Here is a 20,527-nt window from a genome sequence, read left to right as displayed (position 1 = left end):
AAGTCAAACAAAGTGCTCATCCTTTTCGTTGGTTTGATGTTACGAAAGATGAGTTGAAATCCATGAGGGATAATAAAGTATGAAATCTTGTAGAGTTACCTGCTGGAATATGGCCGATTGGTTGTAAATGGATATTTAAAACCAAAAGGGACTCCAATGGTAATATTGAAAGATATAAAGCTAGACTTGTTGCCAAGGGTTTTAACCAACATGAGGGTATTGACTTTAAAGAGACTTTCTCACCAGTATTTAAGAAAGACTCATTCAGGATCATAATGGCTCTTGTAGCTCATATGAATTTAGAGTTACACCAGATGGATGTAAAGACTGCATTTCTTAATGGAAATCTGAATGAGAATGTATACATATTGCAGCCCGAAGGTTTTGTAATTAATGGCTTAGAACATTTGGTTTGCAAACTAAAGAAATCCATCTATGGGTTGAAACAAGCATCGCGACAGTGGTACTTAAAGTTTTATGAAGTAATTTCCTCATATGACTTTATAGAAAATACTGTAGATAAATGTATCTACATTAAAACCAGTGGGAGTAAATTCGTTATGATGATTTTGTATGTTGATGACATTCTATTTGTTAGCAGTGATACCAGGATGTTGAGCGACACCAAGAAATTCTTATCTCTGAGATTTGAAATGAAATATCTTGGTGAAGCTTCTTACGTCATCGGCATTGAGATTTGTCGTAACAGAACACTTGGACTGCTCAACCTGTAACAGATGACCTATATTACTAGAGTACTCGAAAGGTATGGCATGTAAAATTGTGCTTTCGGACAGTCGCCCATTGTGAAGGGCGAAAAATTTGGCCTATTTCAGTGTCTAAAGAATAATTTGAAAAAGAATCGAATGAAAGAATTTTCGTACACATCAATAGTGGGGAGCATCATGTATGCTCAAGTTTGTACGCGATCGGACATTGCCTTTGTCACTGAAATTTTGAGAAGATACCTATCTAATCCAGGAATACAACATTGGATAGCTGCAAAGAAAGTATTACGATATCTATAGAGAACAAAAGACTTCAGACTCACATACAGAAGATCTGATCGAATATTCAGATGCAGACTTCGCAAGCTATATTGACACTAAGAAGTCTACTTCAGGATACATCTTTATGATGGTGGGAGGAGCTGTATCATGAAAAAGCGTGAAACCATCTATCACAGCCTCATCCACTATGGAAGCTGAATTTATTGTTTGTCATGAGGTATCTAATCAGACACTATGGTTACAGAGTTTCTTCTCAGGTTTGCGGGTACTAGATCATATCCCGAAACCCTTGAGAATATTTTGCGATAGTTCAGCTGTTATTTTGCGATAGTTCAACTGTTATTTTGCGATAGTTCAGCTGTTATTTTCTTCTCTAGTAATAACAAGCATTTGTCAAGGTCGAGGCATATCGACATCAAATATCTTGTTGTAAAGGAAAGAGTTTAGAATCATTAAGTGTCCGTGGAATTCATAAGCACTAAGCAGATGATTGCAGATCCGCTCACTAAATGGCTCCCTATCATGCCATTTCAGGAGTACATGACATCATTGGGAGTCATTGATCCCACAGATGTTTTCAGTAAGTGGGAGTTGAGCGTATTTTAATTTTTATAGACATTTACAGATCTCGTTTTATGCAATTTATTTTTAGATGATTTTGATATAAAGATTTATTTTTGTTTCTTTATATATTTGTGCAAATTTTGAATAAGTAGAACTACAGTCGTATTTCGTTGAATACATGTAAAAGCTTCAAGACCTCTTAAGGATAGACACATATCATTACACTAAAGTGTGTAATCCTTATATCACATTTCCTAGTTCCCGATCTATGTCGTTAAGATTGAAAGTACTTGTAATCGCGTTTAGCCTCACTTCGTCTAAATTAAATGTTGTGACAACTACCGCGTTTCGATACTGACAGTCTTGATGGACTAGATTGAATAACATTACTTATATTGTTCGACTATTGCATTGGTTAACCATTTGGATGTTTTTTTAAAATCAAAACTTGCTTTCAACATTATTCTATATGACAATTATTGACATTGCTCAATGAGGCCCAAGTGGGAGAATGTAAGAACTCTATGTGGTGGGCCTTACTGATCAACGGTCTAGATTGTCCTTCAGTTGGACTATGAGATTGAGTAAACTAGTGGGCCCCACTTCAGGTGATACCCTGCACAGGTAGGTTGCGCAGCAGTGTGTATTAGGGGTGGAATGCTATAGCCTTACGCAGGGCTACTTGAGTTGAAATAAGATATAGAGATGTGGAGCGTGGGAGAGAAAGTTGTAATGAGTTTCAAACTCTCTCTCCACAGACTCTATATTAGAGACTGCTAGGTCCCGATCCTACACTACAACAAAAACGAATTTCCGTATAATATTCTATATAAGGGTTCGAAGGAAAGGGAGACTACAACATTAATTAAAATTCTGGTATTATTATATGGTATTCATGGCCTCCAGTTACGTAAGTCATCCAATCTCCATGTCATGTCCTATCCCTTGGGTCTATTTCACATACATGATAAGTCCCACAATGATTCAATGGGCCGCATCTAAAAATTCCACCTTCCAAGAGTAATTGGATCGGACAGCGGGAGCCGTCTGATAAATGGTTTATGAGAGGAAAGTTTCGCTTCTAGTCAAAACAAAGGACAAAACTGACAATCCGGCGCCCAACAGTTGTCATATCACAGCCGTATTTTGTCCCTTAGCAAAGGTTTGCCACGTGTATGGTGGGGAAGGCACGTGGAGTCGTCCTTAAGCTAATGAATCCTGCTTCTTAGCTGCTGCACCTGTCCTAACCTTTTAAGCTAATAAATCCTGCTTCTTAGCTGCTGTAGCTGTCCTAATTTAAATGATGATACGGAAATAGTAATCAGTATACAGTGGTGGAGCAGAGCCGTTGTACAGTACCTTGCGCTTTCATTGTTCAGTTGTCACCTATTAATCAGTGATTCGAACGGTTGATTTCGTGGGACCGCGTGTAGGCTTCATCTCCCAAAAATCTCCCTCTTCGCGTTCGATCATCTGCTAATCAGATGGGTTGATTTCGTAAAATAACCAAGATATATGGATTTCGTAAGGATTTGTGGTAGTAATTTTTCTCTCTCTTGGACATGGACAATTACATGATGGTAACCCCCAAAAAAAAACACTTTCTCTATATGGCAACATATGTAAATCCTAGTCAGCCCAACTGTTGCTATCCGTGTGACGTATGTTGCTGATGCCACGTGTCAGTCAACTGTCAACACTATTGTTGTATACAGAACTCTATCCTTACACTCCCATGTGTCTGACATCCAAACAATCTTCCAGTTGGGCACAGTTGTCATCTTGACGACGACTTCAGCTAAATATACTTTAGCAAAAACTTCTTATTTTACCATGAATTTATTTGAGTATTTTTAAATAAAATAATTTATTTTTGAAAATTTTTTCCCCTTAATTATTTATTGGATCCGTAAAATAAAAAAATATTTAATAATCCTATTCCAACAATTAAGTAGAGGGCTTATATGAGATGTTGAGATGGATAAGTATTGAAGTAAAGATAGAATTAGAAATGAATATGGAGTGAACTTACAAGTAGTGTATTAATAGATAATAATAAGAAGAAAAGTTGAGTTAAATGATTTAGTCATGTACATCGGAAACAAAAACCATAATAATATAGCCTGAGGTGTCTTACCAAAAGAAAATAGAATAATATGTTTTTCTAAAACCTTTAAATAAAATTAATATAATTGATGAAAGTACTTATTAGGAAGAGAAGGCATGGATTCCTATTTTGCATGGAAATAACTACTATAAAATAATAAAATTTACTAAAACTAATAAAGAGACTTCTAATTCTAACAGAAGTCTTAAACAACCCTTGGACAATTAAAACAAAGAATTTAGACTGTAAGTGAACTCTTAAAACCCCGAAAATAGAAATAATGGAACTTTAACAAAAATTAATAAGTTTTATAGCGCGTCTAGGCCAATTTCACCCAAATGGGACTCTCCAGCAGGAATTTATGCATCAACCCTCCATCGAGTCATCCTCCATCTGTCCTGTACCATAACAGAAAAATAGCGGTGCGACCCACACGCCAAAAAAAAGCACGCACCTACTGCCATGCCTCACACGCATGCCCAAGTACACATGCCATGCTCCTCGATTCTGAACCGGTGGGGGCCACCTCTTCTTTTGTACGTCTACCCTGACACTAAAATAAACTTCCCCACCGGTACCACAGCGCGGGACCGTAAAGCAAAGAAAAGCTAGAGCAATGTCCAACACGGCAAGCTAGTTCGTCTAACGTGAGCCACTGGGGACACGAGATCAAGGGGCCTACCCTATCCACGTTACTGATAAATCAGATCTTCCACTTCGAAAAGGAAAATGAACATTTCCAGGGAAAAGTCACGAGTTCCACCATTTCTGTTTCTTTTGTAACGGCTTATCTTCCTGTCGGCCTTAAAACCAAAAAACATTAGAAAAATAAAAAAGCAGGGATGTAAAAAGTTTTAGTAACGGCACTTCTAAATCCCTGAGGGGGTGTTTGGCACATGAAATTAGATGGTATTAAGTGGGATGAAATTATTTTTTTGTAATAAACGCACTTGTTCGTGGATTCTCTTAATGACATAGTAGTGAGCTATTCACTTTGGTGTTTGGATCATGTAGAATGTAGGGCTTACATACATGTTTTGATTCATGTAATGTTTGATTGTACATGGAAAACAATTATCAATCTAGAAAATCATGTTTGAAAACTACAGTAACAAGTAAGGTAGAGTCTGCTTTGATGTTTGTGTGTAATCCACCTCGTCCATCAATTTGGTAAGATCATTTAAAACATGCTATCAAAAATCAAGCAGATCCAAAACTCAAGTAAGTCATACGAGAGAAAAAAGTGGGGAAAGCATTTCCTACTGTTGAAGCCTTCTCGAGCTCCACCTTGATTTTTATATGTCATCCCAACCATTCCACCTTGATTTTATATGTCATCCCAACTGTTTATAAGTTCATTCTTATTTGGATGAACTGACAACATAGAAAACTTAATCGTGATACAAAACTTTTGTGGCCATATGAACAGGGGTGTACATGAACCGAGCTAGCTTGGTTAGCTCGCTCGGCTCGACTCAAAAATGCTCGATGCGACTTGGTTTGAAGTTGAGTTTGAGCCAAGTCAAGTTGACTTTTTGAACTCGAAAATGAGTTCAAGTCGAGTTCGAGCTGGCCCAACTCTACTCAACTCGAATCGAACTCGGATCGAACCAGTTCAGTGACTTGGTTACTTTGACATGAAGTGTAGACAGTGGCAAAGAAGGTATATATATGAAACAAATACCTTTTTTTTTTCTTAATTTTTATGTTGTTTAGAAGGTGTTTGATAAAATACTTATAAAACCACTGCTGCTATTTTACATATAGTGAGATTTTGAAGGTATAGCCTGTGTTCGTGAAAATGTTGCACATGCGAACTTGACTTGAATTGGCTTGAGCTGCTAACTGATCCGAGCTAGCCAATTAAGCTCGAGGATTGAGCCGAGCCGAGTTCAAGCTGAGGTTAGCTAGTGGCCGAGCCAAGTCGAGTTGTGGCCAGCTCAACTTGGTTTGATTTAGTGTACACCACTACATATGAATGTTTTAATGGTGGTCACTCAATCCCTACTGTTTTCTCTTGTGTGTCCCACTTGATTTTAAATTTACCTCATTTTTAGTCGCTTACCCTAAAATGATCTTGTAAAACAGATGGAGTGGATTCCTCAAAAATATCAAGGTCCATCCTGGTTGACTTGCATAAAGCCCTCCCTAACCCTAGCTACTCCATCAACAGGATGCAATGTTGGAAACCTATGATGAACCAAGATGGAGTGGATTCCTCAAAAATATCAAGGTCCATCCTGGTTGACTTGCATAAAGCCCTCCCTAACCCTAGCTACTCCATCAACAGGATGCAATGTTGGAAACCTATGATGAACCAAACACACGGAATCCAATGTTGGAAACCTAGCTCACCAGAGAGATGGCAATGCTGGTGGGGCCCATAGTGGTGTGTCAAAACCCATAAGAGAAACAGTTATTCACATGGGAACCATTACACCATATCAGGGGAATGCATATCAGGATTGAGCGGGCAGTAAAGGTTCTAACAACTAACCACCCAACATATCTACAGCCATCATCAAAGATAAAGATAATACATAATAAAAAGGAACTGAAAACCTAATGAGAAACTAAAAAGATGGGCCCCACTCAAACGTGATGGTGCTGGAGCTGCAACAGCCGTAAATATGCACTATCAGCCCGGCTAATCAGCTCGGCATGGCTGCCCTGTTCAACAATGCGGCCATCCTGGACAACGCTGATGCTGTCCACACTCCTTATTGTCGAGAGCCGGTGGGCCACGAGGACCGTTGTACGACCCCTCATCAGCCTCTCCAGTGCCTCTTGTAGCACGCATTCAGACTCGGCATCGAGCGCGCTCGTAGCCTCATCGAGCAGCAGCACCGCTGGGTCCTTGAGCACCGCCCTTGCAATCGCAATCCTTTGCTTCTGCCCGCCTGAGAGTTGCACCCCTCTCTCCCCAACCGGGGTCTTGTACCCATCAGGCAGACCGCTTACGAACCCATGCACATTGGCAGCACGTGCAGCCTCAATCACCTCTGCTTCCGTTGCTCCATCCTTCCCATAAGCAATGTTCTCAAAGATGCTTGATGCAAACAGTGCTGGTTCTTGCTGCACCAACCCAATCTTAAGTCGGAGTGACTTCAAATTCAGACGTCGGATATCCTTCCCATCGATCATTACTTTCCCAGCTGTTGGATCATAGAACCTCTCGATCAACGCAATGACAGAACTTTTACCGGACCCACTGGCTCCAACAAGAGCTTGACTCTGTGCAGAACGGATCCGTAGGTTTAGATCTTTAAAGATCATGATATCGGGTCGAGACGGGTAGGCAAAATCAACGTGCCGGAGCTCAATCTCGCCTCGGACCGACTCGACCGGCTCTGCTTCCGGGTCATCTGGGTCGATTTTTGTAGAGCGGTCGAGGATAGAGAAGACAGAGCTGATGGTTTCACCACCGCGTATGATCTCAGGTGTGAGGCTGACAGTCTCCGCAACAGAATTGGCAGTTATGACGAGTACCACAAAAACCTTGATGACCTTGGAGAAGGTGGAGGTGCCATGGCTGACGAGGCGAGCGCCATACCAGAGGATGAGGGCCTCTGAAGCATAGAGGGCAAGCTGGGAGAGGCCAAAGAGAAGACCAGCCGATTGGCTTTTGCGGAGACTTTGGCGCTGGGGTAGGCGAAGCTCGTGACAGAATAAGGAGAGGATCTTGTCCTGGGCGTTGAAGGCTGCCACGGTACGGATGTTGCTCACGCCTTCCCCTGCGATCATGCTCGTCTTCGCATGCGCCTTCGCTGTGTCACCGGCAAAACCTTTCAAAGATAATTGCTGTAGAATGGAGACAAACAGATATCACGGTCGGAAGAAATAAAATGGGCCTTGCATGAGAAATTTTGAATATTGAAAAGATAGTTTCTAAAGTTGTGCTACCCTCTTAGGACTGGTATTTTAGTAAATTCAAACATTTAGCTGATGATATATGGTGGACCCCATCAAGTATGTGCCCTAGCGTAAAATCAAGCTCCTCCGCTCATCAGGTGGGCTAAACAGTGGACCAGATAATCTCTGGGCCTCCCCAGTGATGGTGGAGTGCACCAGAAGAAGGCCACAATCCCACTCCTTGACATTTCTCCATTCGGGCCAGGTTATTTAGGTTTTGCTCAGGTCAAGCTCAAATTAAGATGGGCTCACCACAGATGATCCATTGTATCGATTGAACAATCAGGCAGGCAAATAACAGTAAAACGAATATATGGTGGGACCCTCCCATTGTGCACTACAATGAAATCAAGCAAACAGCAGTTTAAGGTTGTCCTCGTCATTGAAGCCTTAACCCAATTAACTGGGGTTGGCTACATGAATCTTTCTTCACCATTCCAACCTATCAAGAGTCATAACTTCAATTAGATAATAGGTCGTCAAGTCTTTTCTTACTACCTCTTCTTAGGCTTTTCCCTTGCCCTTTTAGAGCCTTTAACTTATACCACTTTGTTGTGTGAGTGCCATGGATTCCCCGCGGTCTAGAGTAGGAAATAGGATGACCGATAGGGTAGAGACTTTCGGCTAGGAGGCATCAACAAAGTAGGGGACCTGTCTCTCAAGGTCAGTCTGATTGATAGTTCGTTGGTCTGACTAACGGACTCCTATTCTATTGCACAGTTTTGTGCAAATTGGGATATTTAAGTCTAATTGAGATTAGGGCTTGGTAATACGAGTGTTTTCTTACTAAGGGTAAGGGTTTTGCAAGGAGAGAGGGTTATCTACACTTGTAAGAGTTTGTGTAGATTTTCTTAAGGGCTAGGGCTTTCCTAGGTTGCGCATTTCGAGGGAAGATCAGGTGATTCTGAAATTGGGAAAGGTGAGTGGTGTAATCTCTAAGACGTTTGATAATAGTGGAGATCTTTGTCGCTTTGTGTCGTAGTTTTTTCCGCAAGGGTTTTCCACGTAAAATCAATGTGTTATGTGTTTGTTTGCTTGATTGTTTTGGTTATTTTAATTATTTTGATTATTCTATCTTTGTTAAATGTGCTTTCGAAAAGCACACGGATTAACAATGATATTATGTTCGAATTTTTAATACTTGGGGTTGTTATTGGTAAAAATGAATTGACCAAGTTAGCCAACATGAGAGGGAACACAACATGGAAGAGGAGATCAGCTCGGCCTCTAGTGTAGAGCACTACTCCCACAACCGGCTTGAGGACCGACTGCAAGGTGCGACCTCGCTCCAACCAAAACCCAACTATCACGACCAATGAACGGTTGAATACCAACTTGACTTTAAAAGAGGATGCTGACCGTGATCAACAATTTTACTCGATTTGCAAGACCTCTACCAGCCCGACCTTGAGGTTGGCCTCGGTCATCCAAGACCAACTACGGACCTCAACCACCTCGCCCGTGAGGTCGGAATCGATCATAGACCTCAAGCCCTTCAGAGGTCGACCACTTGAAGAGGTTGTTATTGAGATTAGATCTCCCCAGGATCTTCGCCGAAGATCTCGAAAAGATAAGGTAACGTGTTTGGAAGAAGATCCCTTCTATAATACACACCTACCAAGTAAAGAAGTTACCATCCACGTAACTAGTACCAAGCAACTATAAATAAGAACTTCACCTATGATGAAATGTTCGCAATAAAACCCTAGTCCTACTAGACCCAGAGTGCTTGATCTAACTTTGGCATCGGAGGGTCCCCCATTATGGCCACCCATTGTAATTTAGTTTTGCAAGTACACGACGGTCCAACAAGGATGACCAGATCTTAGCATCAACAGGGGTTGATCTAGGCTTGTTTTGGGCTTGGAATTACATCAAAAGATAAGGGTAACGTGTTTGGAAGAAGATCCCTTCTATAATACACACCTACCAAGTAAAGAAGTTACCATCCACGTAACTAGTACCAAGCAACTATAAATAAGAACTTCACCTATGATGAAATGTTCGCAATAAAACCCTAGTCCTACTAGACCCAGAGTGCTTGATCTAACTTTGGCATCGGATGGTCCCCCATTATGGCCACCCATTGTTATTTAGTTTTGCAAGTACACGATGGTCCAACAAGGACGACCAGATCTTAGCATCAACAGGGGTTGATCTAGGCTTGTTTTGGGCTTGGAATTACATCAAAGTAGTGTAAAAGATGAGGCAGTTACTCCAACATACTCACTCCTTCTAAAATGCACAATTCTCTGTCTCCCTTTGTAGATAACCAAACCATTTAAGTCCACTTTCTTATCTTGTTGCTCATCCATCTCAACACTTTCATTTTAGCTAAAATCATCCTATGGACATATTGTTCCTTAACTGTCCAACATTCTCTCTCATAAAGCATGGTTGGTCTTATAGCCTCCCTATAAATTTCTTCCTTAGCACATAACACTCTAGAGGCACATCTCCATTCCTTCCACCCCGCTTGAAATCTACATGCAACATCCTTCCCAATCTCTCTACTATCATGAATTATCAATTCAAGATATCAAAAGTGGTCATTTAGAAAACTTGTTGATCTTTACTAACTACTCATTCCCATTCCCAGGAAAGATCAAGCAAATTTCTCACATGAGGTAAAAAGCAAATCTCTCACATGCGGTAAAATGTACACACATCTTTCATTAAAATTTTGGGTATTTGATCTTATAATAGCTGAGAGAGTTTATCTTCGGTACTTGGGCAGAAACTATGGTCCAGCATCCACATGCATTGCAGATATCTACCTAAAATTAAATAGCCAAACTTGTGCATCTACAATAGATGGGCATTCTGATAAACATCACCAAGATTTTGAAAATCAATCAATATTTTCAAGGAAAATTCATCAAATGATATTATCTTAATAATTTCAAAATCTCAAGAGTTTTTAATGTTTGGCGGTTTTCTTGTGAAATTATTTTTAACGAAATAATAATTCAAAGGTTTAAATTAATTCTTTTTTTTTTTTTTTAATCTATATTGTAACTTTTTAAAGTTATTTATTAATCTATAATATATTTTTTTAATATTTTATTTTCAGCCAAATTTTCCTAATCATATCGAAGGAAAAGGTCAAAATCCGAAAATCCCCTAAGAAATTACTGAGAAGGAGATCTGTGACTATGTAGAAGGTATAACCCAAAATCAAACTGCACTGATGATCGGCTTGACCAATGGCACACAGTGCACGGTTACAGCATAGATATTCAATCGTCTAAAACCAACAAGTGTCCACTAAGCAGTCGTCCCAGGGCCGTGCTCCATCCAGTATGATCCCTGCCATTTGAACGGTTCAGATATGGGTTCCTGTAGCCATATGTACAATGGCCAGGTGGACGCGCACTACTCCCAGGATATACCAGTGTATCAGACAACTGCTCGAATGCGAGGCTGCCAGGGGACGCAACGGGGGTCTGACATGGTCATGGCAGGGCCAAAGGACAAGGGAAAACAGTAGAAGAGAAGAAAAGAAGAAGAAGAAGAGCTGCAGAGCATCACGGGTGAGAATCTTGAACAGTTTCTACCGCAAGTGAAAAGCTTATTTCACTGTGCATCTATCACCTCTCAAACGTCCTTCCCTCCTATCAAGCCTGCTTTTTCCTACAGGCGACAAAGCATCTACTGCTGCTGCAGCGTTGGTGCAAGATAGGGGAAAGAATTTTTTTTTTTTAAAACAGTTATATGATACTCAGGCTGGGTATGCAGGCAGCGAGAGAATGTTCATGCGGGACACATCCGTTTTTTCGATCATTTTAGGGCGTTATCTCATAAATGAAGCAGACACACTTACCAGGTGGGCCATGCCATAGGAAACAGTAGTGTTTGACCATTAAAGGGCTACAAGAGTTCTAGATCAAGCTGATATTTGTTTTTTACCTTCATCCAGGCTGACGTAACCTTATCAACAGATTGGATGGCAAATAAACACTATGAAAACATTACCGTGCACCCTAAGAAGTTTTTAATGGCAGGGTGTCAATTAACATTGTTTCATATGGCATAGTAAACCTGATAATCGGATCTACTTCATTGTTGGGATAATGATCTAAAATTATTGGAAAAACGGATGAACGGTGTGGAAATAGTATACATACATCAATGTGGGCCCCACGGTAAGGCCGCACTGTCTCGGGTGAGACCAACTAATCCGCATCCAAACCATCCTAATATCTGATTCGCAGAAGTTTATGGAAATAGGATCATTCTATTTCTTTTATTTTTAGCCGTCCAATAAATGACGACCAATCTTATAGCAAGATAATAAATTAAGGGTCATTTTTGGATTATGGTACACCAAAACTGCGATCCATGATTTGGACAGTTTAATTGGAATTAGTTGTATCCAAGTATGCAAATTTTCAGTATTTTTTAAAAGCCTGTGTATCGTACATTACAGTTCCAGAGTACCAAACTCTTTTTCTCATTAAAAACAGAAACGGTCAGGTAACAGAGCTCTTGGCCTCGAGAAATAAATTCAGGATAATAAAGAGAGCTGACCGGAGACTCTCTCCCTGGGGAGCACGGAAAAGAATATCTCGCGGGTGTCTCTCTCTCTCACTCTCTCTCTCTCTCTCTCTCGGGAGCACAGAAAAGAATATCTTGCGTGATTTACGAAGAAATTGCAGGAAGCACATGCACTATTGGGCACAGGGCCCTCTGGTTGACTGGGGTGTTTTGTCGTTTATTGCTAGGCCCTAGATTCCGGCATCGGAATGGGACGCCGGGATCTGACACACAAACAAGGACATCAGAGAACGGTCCAAAACGACTAAAATCCTATCCTCGCGACACCCCGTGGCCGGAGGCTGATTGTTGAAACTAGACCTCCCGTTCGTTCACAAACGACAACTTCCACCTCCAGAGAAGTTGATAGATAGATTCCCAGCACTAGTGCCATTTCATTTGCGAGAGATCCAGGCCCATTCATCAACTGGAGCCCCCGGATTAAAGAACAGGTTGGTTCGCTCATGAGGTGCGCCCCACTGTATGAGAAATATGGACGGCTAGAAATCAAACGCTATTCAAAATATACGTGGATTGCCTGATTAGTGGAGATTGATCATTCGGCCATCTGATGGGTGGTTCATATCCGGCATGCCAGTGCAGCCAGGGCGCCAATGCAACAATCAACATGGAAATTGTACCAGCATTTTTCAAGTTAATCAGGGATAAAAGACAATTGAGTTTATTTCCATAAACCGTGAGCCTGAGACACTGGGAACAGATGGAAAGTGGTCAGAAATCATTACCATCCATCAAGGGCAGAAGATGAACTGAAAGGCAGTAGGACGTGGGTGAGGCCCCTATGACGAATTAGAGTATTAAATGTTACCACAGCCGTCCAGACTGCTCAATTTCTTTGGGTGATCGGAACCTTTCTGCCTAAATGTATACCCCATCCACACAAACTAAGGACCCATCACTAGGGTGGCCATTTCAGACCAGATCACCATGCAAAAGAGTACTACTTGGTTAGATGGGACATTGAAGCTTGAAAAGAAATTACCTGCGCAAAGTTGGCAAGAACTAGAAGAGGGAACGTGGCGAGAATGAGGAGGGAGACCCGCCATTCAACAATGAAAGCCACAATGAACGATGTGAGAAGCGAAGTCATGTTCTGCAATATAACAGAAATCCTCTCGGCAATGGCTGACTTCACATCTGCAGCATCACTTGAGAGACGAGCTGCAACAAGACTGGAATTGTTCTCCTCCTCATCGAACCACCCTACTTCGTTCCTCAGGATAGCTGAAAAATCACCAATTTCAACGTTAAAAGGAAAAATCATCCATCCATTTCCACTACGATCATTTAAGAAAACAGATGAGGAAGATTTCTACCTGCAAGCATCATCCTCCTCACCCTTGTTGTAAGATTCTCTCCCATGATACTGAAAAAATAATGCTGCACAAGGTACGCCATGACGGCATAAAGGCCTGCCCCAATGTATATGAAAACATACTCCTTTGTCTTCCTCTCCATTGCCACTGAATCCCTATAGTAGAACACCTCAATCATATTACTCATGACAATCGCAAATGTTGGGCCTATAAATCCAGAGAGCACTGAGCCAACAGCTCCTAGGACAGCATATGGCCACTCGGGCGCATTGAGCTTCAGGAGCCGGAAGAAGTACCCATCTGGGGCTGGCTTCTTCCTATCAGTGTCAGCATTTGAAACCATCTCAATCCGACCATCAGCTCCAGTGCTGTACTGATAGCTTAAGTTCCTCAAGCTACCAGATCTGAGGCTCAGAGACTTGGTAGAGAGTGAATGGCTTAGGCGAGATGAACGGGATTTGCGGGTTGAGACATTGAAGTCTCTGTTCCTTGCCATCTCTTGGAATCGGATTAAAGATGCATATGCTCCAGTGTTTCCTTTTGCCATCAGTTCGTCGTGGGTGCCAGTCTCAACAACCTGACCTTGCTGGATTACAGCAATCGTGTCAACGTTTCTTATGGTGGAGAGGCGATGGGCAACTACCACAGTCGTTCTCCCAACCATAAGTCTGTCTAGAGCTTCTTGGACGATACTCTCTGAGCCTGCATCAAGGGCGCTAGTAGCTTCATCGAGCAGGAGGATTTTTGGGTTCTTTAGCATTGCACAGGCAATGGCAATTCGCTGTTTCTGGCCACCAGAGAGTTGTACTCCTCGCTCTCCCACCTGGATGATTGGTATGAAGAGATGTGATAAGTTGGTAAAAAAAAAAAAGAAGGAAACGCATTTACACCCAGCTCATGTGAAATAGTTATCAACTATATCATAACACCATTAGAAGGGGACACTTTTGCCCCCGCAATTAGTTTACAACAGCAAATAACTTTGTGTTCAGCCAATATGAAAAGACATTTTAAACAAACTCATGGGCATTTTGGGATTTTGAAAATATGCATACTTAACAACATTAGGTTAAAATTTCACCCACAAATGCTACTCAATGGTTTATATTTAAAATAAAATTTTAATAAATAAATAAATAATAATAATAATAATAAAAAGAGTCAAAAACTTCAAATCTTGCACCAACTGATCTCTCTCACCAAAGCTCAACTTCCCAACAGCGCAGTTAGGTACCTACTAGGTTACTTTTGCAAACAAAAGTCCATCAGGTATGCTGCCCCATTCTAACCATTGAACTCAAAAATCATGATCATCCAAAACTCAAACAGGCCACACCATAGAAACAGGTTGGAGGGAATACCCACAATTAGTTTTGTGCAGGGCCTACCATAGTGTTTATATGTCATCCAATCCATTAGTTGTTTACCCCATGTTAGTGAAAGAAACACTGGTAGGTACCCACGTGAGGTAGCCATCCATTTTTTGACTTGAAAGGGAAAATTTATCTGAGAAAATGGAAGCTTTTCATAGAGAGAATCCAGTCCAGATAAAAAAATGAAGTGATTTTCGGCAATTGTTGTAAATCATCAAATAAATAAAACAACTCTTTGAATTGATAAATCATAGAAAATGTAAACCATCTGTTTATTAACAGTTAAACAAAATGACAGATAAAAAGGAAAGCTGTGTGCAATGAAAAAGGTAAAAATCAAATGAAGTTCCATTTACTTAATCTTTCTCCCTCCCAAGGATAAGCTTTTATCTGTCATCCCATGCGTGCTCTACTAGTGGTAACTGATACCGCTAAAACGAGTACACTCACCTGTGTATTGTAGCCATTGGGAAGCAGAGTAATAAAGCTATGAGCATTTGCAGCAGCAGCCGCAGCTTCCACTTCAGCAATTGCCGCATCAGGTTTGCCATAGAGTATATTCTCAAGTATGGTGGTGGCAAAAAGCGCAGGTTCTTGGTTCACCAAACCAATCTGGTCCCTTAGCCACCGCAATTGAAGCGTCTTTATATCTACATTATCCAGCAATATCTGCCCTGCAGAGCAGTGACCCAAAATTCAGTACAATACCATTAATTTCTGAAAACAGCTTCTCTATGATGAGATCAAGGTCTTAATTACCCTGATTAGGATCATAGAACCTTTCTATCAGAGCCACAACAGTGCTTTTCCCTGACCCACTACCTCCAACTACTGCAACCGTCTTCCCTGCTGGGAAGAAGATTGAAAATTCTCTAAAGATTATGACATCTGGCCGTGATGGGTAGCTAAAGGTGACCTCTTTGAATTCAATGTTCCCATTAACCTCGGACAAACACTTCCCATCTGAGGGATCTTGAATTATAGAGGGCTTCTGCTTGATTATTTCCATCAACTTGTATCCGGCAGTTTTACCCTTGCTGAATGCTCCCAGATTTGAAAAGGATTGTCCTAGACTCCTGCATGAACAGATAGGTATGAGTGATCTAGTTTACGAAGATCCAAAACGATGAACCAGGTTCCTTTAAATTGGAAAGGGCAGGGTAGAGAACTATCTGCCACACAATCTTCACAGTAAACATGCCCAACTGTAAGACGAGCCAGGATGGGTCATGGCTCAAAAAGCATACCAGTTTAATATACTAATCATTCTATCAATAGATTTCTTCCACATGTAAGATTGTGGACCATTGTCCAATCTTAATTTATCCTTCCCTTTCAACCAGTAGTATTCATTGATTAGGGTAAGTTTGAACCATGAACACTCGTGCACAACCCATAAGGTAGATGATCTGGATCATCATAAACATGGTGACGAGCATGGTAGAGATGGTGCTTCAGATTTTTTTAATTATTATTACGATCCCCAATCATTCTTTTCCCGCCAACTTGTCATATGTGTAGAATATCCAGTCTGTGCAAAAGGTGGGCCACACCATCATTGTCACTTGAAATCAAATCAGGTTCATCCATTTATAGATGGGATGCACAGTACAGAGCCATAACATTGGCTGTCCGCTGATTTTGATATTGGGTCCCAGGTTGATAAGCGTGTTTTGACTATTGATCTGACTTTAATAAGAGGTGATGATCATGTCGTGGCCCACTCTGTGTAGGTTTATGGAAACGGGGGGTATAAGTATCATTTCCTTTTCAAACAACACAAGGGGAACCCGGCCAGCACAGTGTTGAAAGGTAAATTGGCACTTGACCAAGACCGTGCTGAAAACATCTGTATGACTCGTGCCAACTACGCATGAGGCGAGGGCATTGTGTTCATTTTAAATGATCTGACGGTAAATTTGAGAAACGGTGGGCACCTTTGTTTAGGGACAGAAAAAGAGAGTGCGAGTTCGAGTTCTGGTTCTTACATGCCACCTACAATGGCGGAAAATATAGCTGTGAATGCCTTTCCACCGTCTGTCTGTCCATTTCGAATAAAGACGCCGGCATACCAGAAGACCAGAGCCCACGACATGCACGCGATCCCGTATGTGCATCCGATTCCCAGGCCTTTCGCCATACCTGCCTTGTATCCCAGCTTCAACGTGTTCTGTATCGCCTCCGAGTAGGAGTTCAGTGCCTTGTTCTCTCCGACGAAGGAATACACTGTTCGAACTTGCGCAATGGCCTGTTTACAGATAAGGCGAGAGAGTTAAGGCGATAAGCCCGTCAGCCACCCGGGCTCATTTTAGAATATCCGTGAATAACAAAGGGGATAAATTACTGAACATTTTCAGAGAAGACCCTTCCCTATAACTATCAAACGCTCAATTCATTAGAATAAATTTGGCTTTCTCCTCTGTTAACGTGGGATATTTGGGTCATTACCAATCAGGGATGCACGTGAAGAAAAGGCCAGATCATCTGAAAGCAGAAAGACGACAGCGACCACGCAGGCACTCCTCCAGAGAGAATTTTTTTTTTTTTTTTAAAACGTTTTTGTACGAATTTATAAGATATCTCGAGAATTTCGTTAGAAATTTCTTTTTATCGCAAAAGCAGAAAAAACAGAGGATCAAACAAAAACCGAAAGAAATATGTTTTTGGAGTTTTCTCCCGCAAAACGTTATTTGTTGTAGGCGTTTGGGAACTCACCTGCTCTGCGATTATACCGGCGTTTGCGTACGATTCTCGGCTCTTGGACGTGAGGCCGGTCAGAGTATAAGCGTATAAACCCCCAGCGAAGGCGATTCCTGGAATGACAGCAACGCTCAGCAGCGCCAGCCTCCATGCCGATACGAAACCCACCACCAATCCGGCCAGAAACGTTGAGAGATAGTGTATGAAATTCCCCACCTGTAAAAAATAAGAACAAAATTAAAAACCGTTGGTTTTTTAACGGATTTTGATACACAGTAAGAACTGAAAAGGGTGAAGGCGGGGACCCCTGCACGTAAGCATTGACTAGCGCAACCATCTATCTCGGAAAGCGCAAGGTAGAATTTTCAAACCTAGCTATACTAAAATAAGCCGCTTCATCCGGTGCTTGTCTGCGGTGTGAAGTAGCTTCTGAGAGGCATCGTACTGCTCATTAGTGGACCCACGTGGCAAAGCCAACCGGCGGGCTATGCGCGCACGTTAGACTTCGATGCGCACATAGCTGCTAACATGCGCGTCATGTCCCACGCCTTTTGGGAGCCGGCCCATCTGAACCGACGCCTCGTGCAGCGAAAGGGTTTTAACTGCTCATAAAGGCTGCCCTGCTAAGGCTACTCGCGAGAGTACGTATTTGACCAATGCAAAGAGTGTTTGGGTCGAGTACGTACTCGAAAGACGTCAGGCGGTGCTAAACCAATCAAAATCCGCCACGTGTGCGTCACACCGAACTCGGTGTTTTCCCGGCCTCACCGAATCCGGTTCCTCCAGTTCATCAACAAATGTACATGGATGGCGGGCCATGGCTCGAAGATCCAAACCATTGAAATGATAGGCCTCACCATGGATGGTGGATGGCCTGGAAATCCCCCAGTTTAAAATGCTATAATCCTCAGATTTCGGTTTATCCTTCTTTGAATCCGGACCTTTGCTATATTTTCTCTTAGCCAAAATTTTGTAGGACATTGATGGGATCTTCAAATTTGAGAACTTTCGTGGGCATCCCTATCTTTGGGGAAGCCCGTCATATAAACGGTTTGGATTATCAAACTATGGGCCCCACGTGACAAAATCCAACTCAGCAAATAGTTCCTGTGTTGGAGGGCTCATTCATATAAACGGTTTGGATTATCAAACCAGGGGCCTCACATGATAAAATCCAACTCAGCAAATAATTCCTGTGTTGGAGGGCTCACAGGTGGACCACTGCGTGTGAGTGAAATGCGGAATATTGTCATTCTTGGGAGGTCCTACCCGTCCATATCTTTCGTACACGCGCAGACCACCTGATGACTAAGCCATCCCTATCTCAGGCCTGAATCAACGTGAGCCCACCTTGGTGGCGGGTGAGTGACACAACCTCCTGCACACGTGGGGTTTGTGGAGCCCAAATTCTACTCGCGCCACTGGAACCATGTCTCCAACGGCTCAGATCGCGCGGTTCCAGTTTAACCCGATATATTCAGCGCAAGTTAGAAGTTAGCCGTGGGGTTAAAAGGTGGATACCAGCAAAACGAGGAGGACGAAAAACAAGAACCGCATAAAATCGATGAGATAGAGATCACGAACCTTCTCGCTAATGGCATCTTGCACGAGTAAGGTGTCTGTAGAGACACTGAAGACAATGTCTCCCGTCCTCGCTTCAGTGTCGAAGAATCCCACATCCTGCTTTAATACAGCCTCCAAATACTTCTTCCTCAGTGCACTCACCTGCCTCTCTCCCGTGTACATCCAACAAGCAATCTCTGCAGCACAAACGCAATGGCTGGGTCAGACGCGTCAGAGCAGGGAAAAAAAATTCCAATTCGCCGCTTATCTTTCCAATTTCCAACGTTCAAAACGAGAAATTCATTTAATCGAGCACTGTATTTTCCGGTAATTAGATTTTTATAACATATCGCGAGAAAGTAACTACACGCAACGTCTCGGAAACAATTAACGGTGACAACGACTAGTAACGGAGTAAGGAACGAAGGACAGTCCAGAATCACGTGCCGCCTACCATCCGTCCCTATTCGAAACGCTACGTTTCTAGTGCCGGCCGATATAGACAGAAGAAAACGCTCAGACCCGTAACCAAACGAGAGAAGAAAGAAGCCTCACCTGCGTATGAAGAAACGCATACGACAAGCCCGAGATATACGAAATACAGAGCATACTGCATTCAGCAAATACACAGATCTAAGAACGACGATCGCTAGAAAAAGGAACAGATTTGAAGAAAAAATAGCTAGGATTTTAACGGATCGGAAATCGTACCTTCGAGACTTCATCCGTCATCTTTTTCAAATCCGTCTGGTTTTTACCGAACCCGTTAACCAAATCCCCGAACAAGAGGAAGAATACCGGCATTGCAGAGCCATGAACAACAGCTCCTAAGCTTCCAGCGGCCATGAAAAGCCAGTCGTACTTGTCTGCGAACGAGAAGAGCTTGAAGAAGGAAAGGCTCTGCTCCTTTTTCTTCTCTGCATCAGCGACGGGCTTCGATTCCGGAGTTTCCGCCATTAAAGCTAAGATCTGACCTTTTCCTTACTTTTTCACTGTTGTAGGCAGCAAAAAAGCCCGATTTCAAAAAAGTGGGAACAGTCTGGAGAATGGCTCTTCTGCAGGCATGGAAGCCAAGATGAGAGAATAGGAAGCTCTACGGAATGCTCTCTGGTTTTTCCGCCATTATAACTGAGATCGAAGCTTCTTTTTTTTTTCTCCTTTTCTTTTGCAAGAGAACTGGCAGTGTCGGTTCGCTTATCAGTCCAAAGAGTCTTCGGAGCTTGCTTTGCTGCGGAGAGAGAGAGAGAGAGAGAGAGTGAGGCCGACGGAGGAAGAGAGAGAATGTCAAGTGGGGTCAAAGCGAAGCAAAATGAGGACTGAAGGTCGCGTGTGGGAATTTATAGCGAGCGGTTAACCGCGGTGGTGAAGAAGCTAACTGCGGTTGGATGGAATCTGGTTCAGGACTGGGGAAGTGGACAGGAGTGG

General features: G+C 42.2%; 1 protein-coding gene across 1 annotated transcript; it reads right to left on the bottom strand.

Moving 5' to 3' along the window:
- Window positions 1-6,115: 6,115 nt before the first annotated feature.
- Window positions 6,116-20,194, bottom strand: LOC131231739 (ABC transporter B family member 19-like). Its single transcript, XM_058228042.1, has 10 exons — window positions 19,814-20,194; window positions 19,658-19,712; window positions 19,124-19,299; window positions 17,555-17,755; window positions 16,828-17,087; window positions 15,599-15,915; window positions 15,290-15,513; window positions 13,467-14,289; window positions 13,133-13,374; window positions 6,116-7,482 (listed from the first exon to the last, which is right to left on the bottom strand). The coding sequence occupies exons 1-10, from the start codon at window positions 20,057-20,059 to the stop codon at window positions 6,274-6,276; spliced, it is 3,753 nt and encodes a 1,250-aa protein (XP_058084025.1). The 5' UTR covers window positions 20,060-20,194; the 3' UTR covers window positions 6,116-6,273.
- Window positions 20,195-20,527: the final 333 nt, after the last annotated feature.

Source organism: Magnolia sinica, chromosome 2, assembly GCF_029962835.1.
Source record: "Magnolia sinica isolate HGM2019 chromosome 2, MsV1, whole genome shotgun sequence".
NCBI classification, from domain to species: domain Eukaryota; kingdom Viridiplantae; phylum Streptophyta; class Magnoliopsida; order Magnoliales; family Magnoliaceae; genus Magnolia; species Magnolia sinica.
This window is presented reverse-complemented; position numbering and strand designations above follow the sequence as displayed.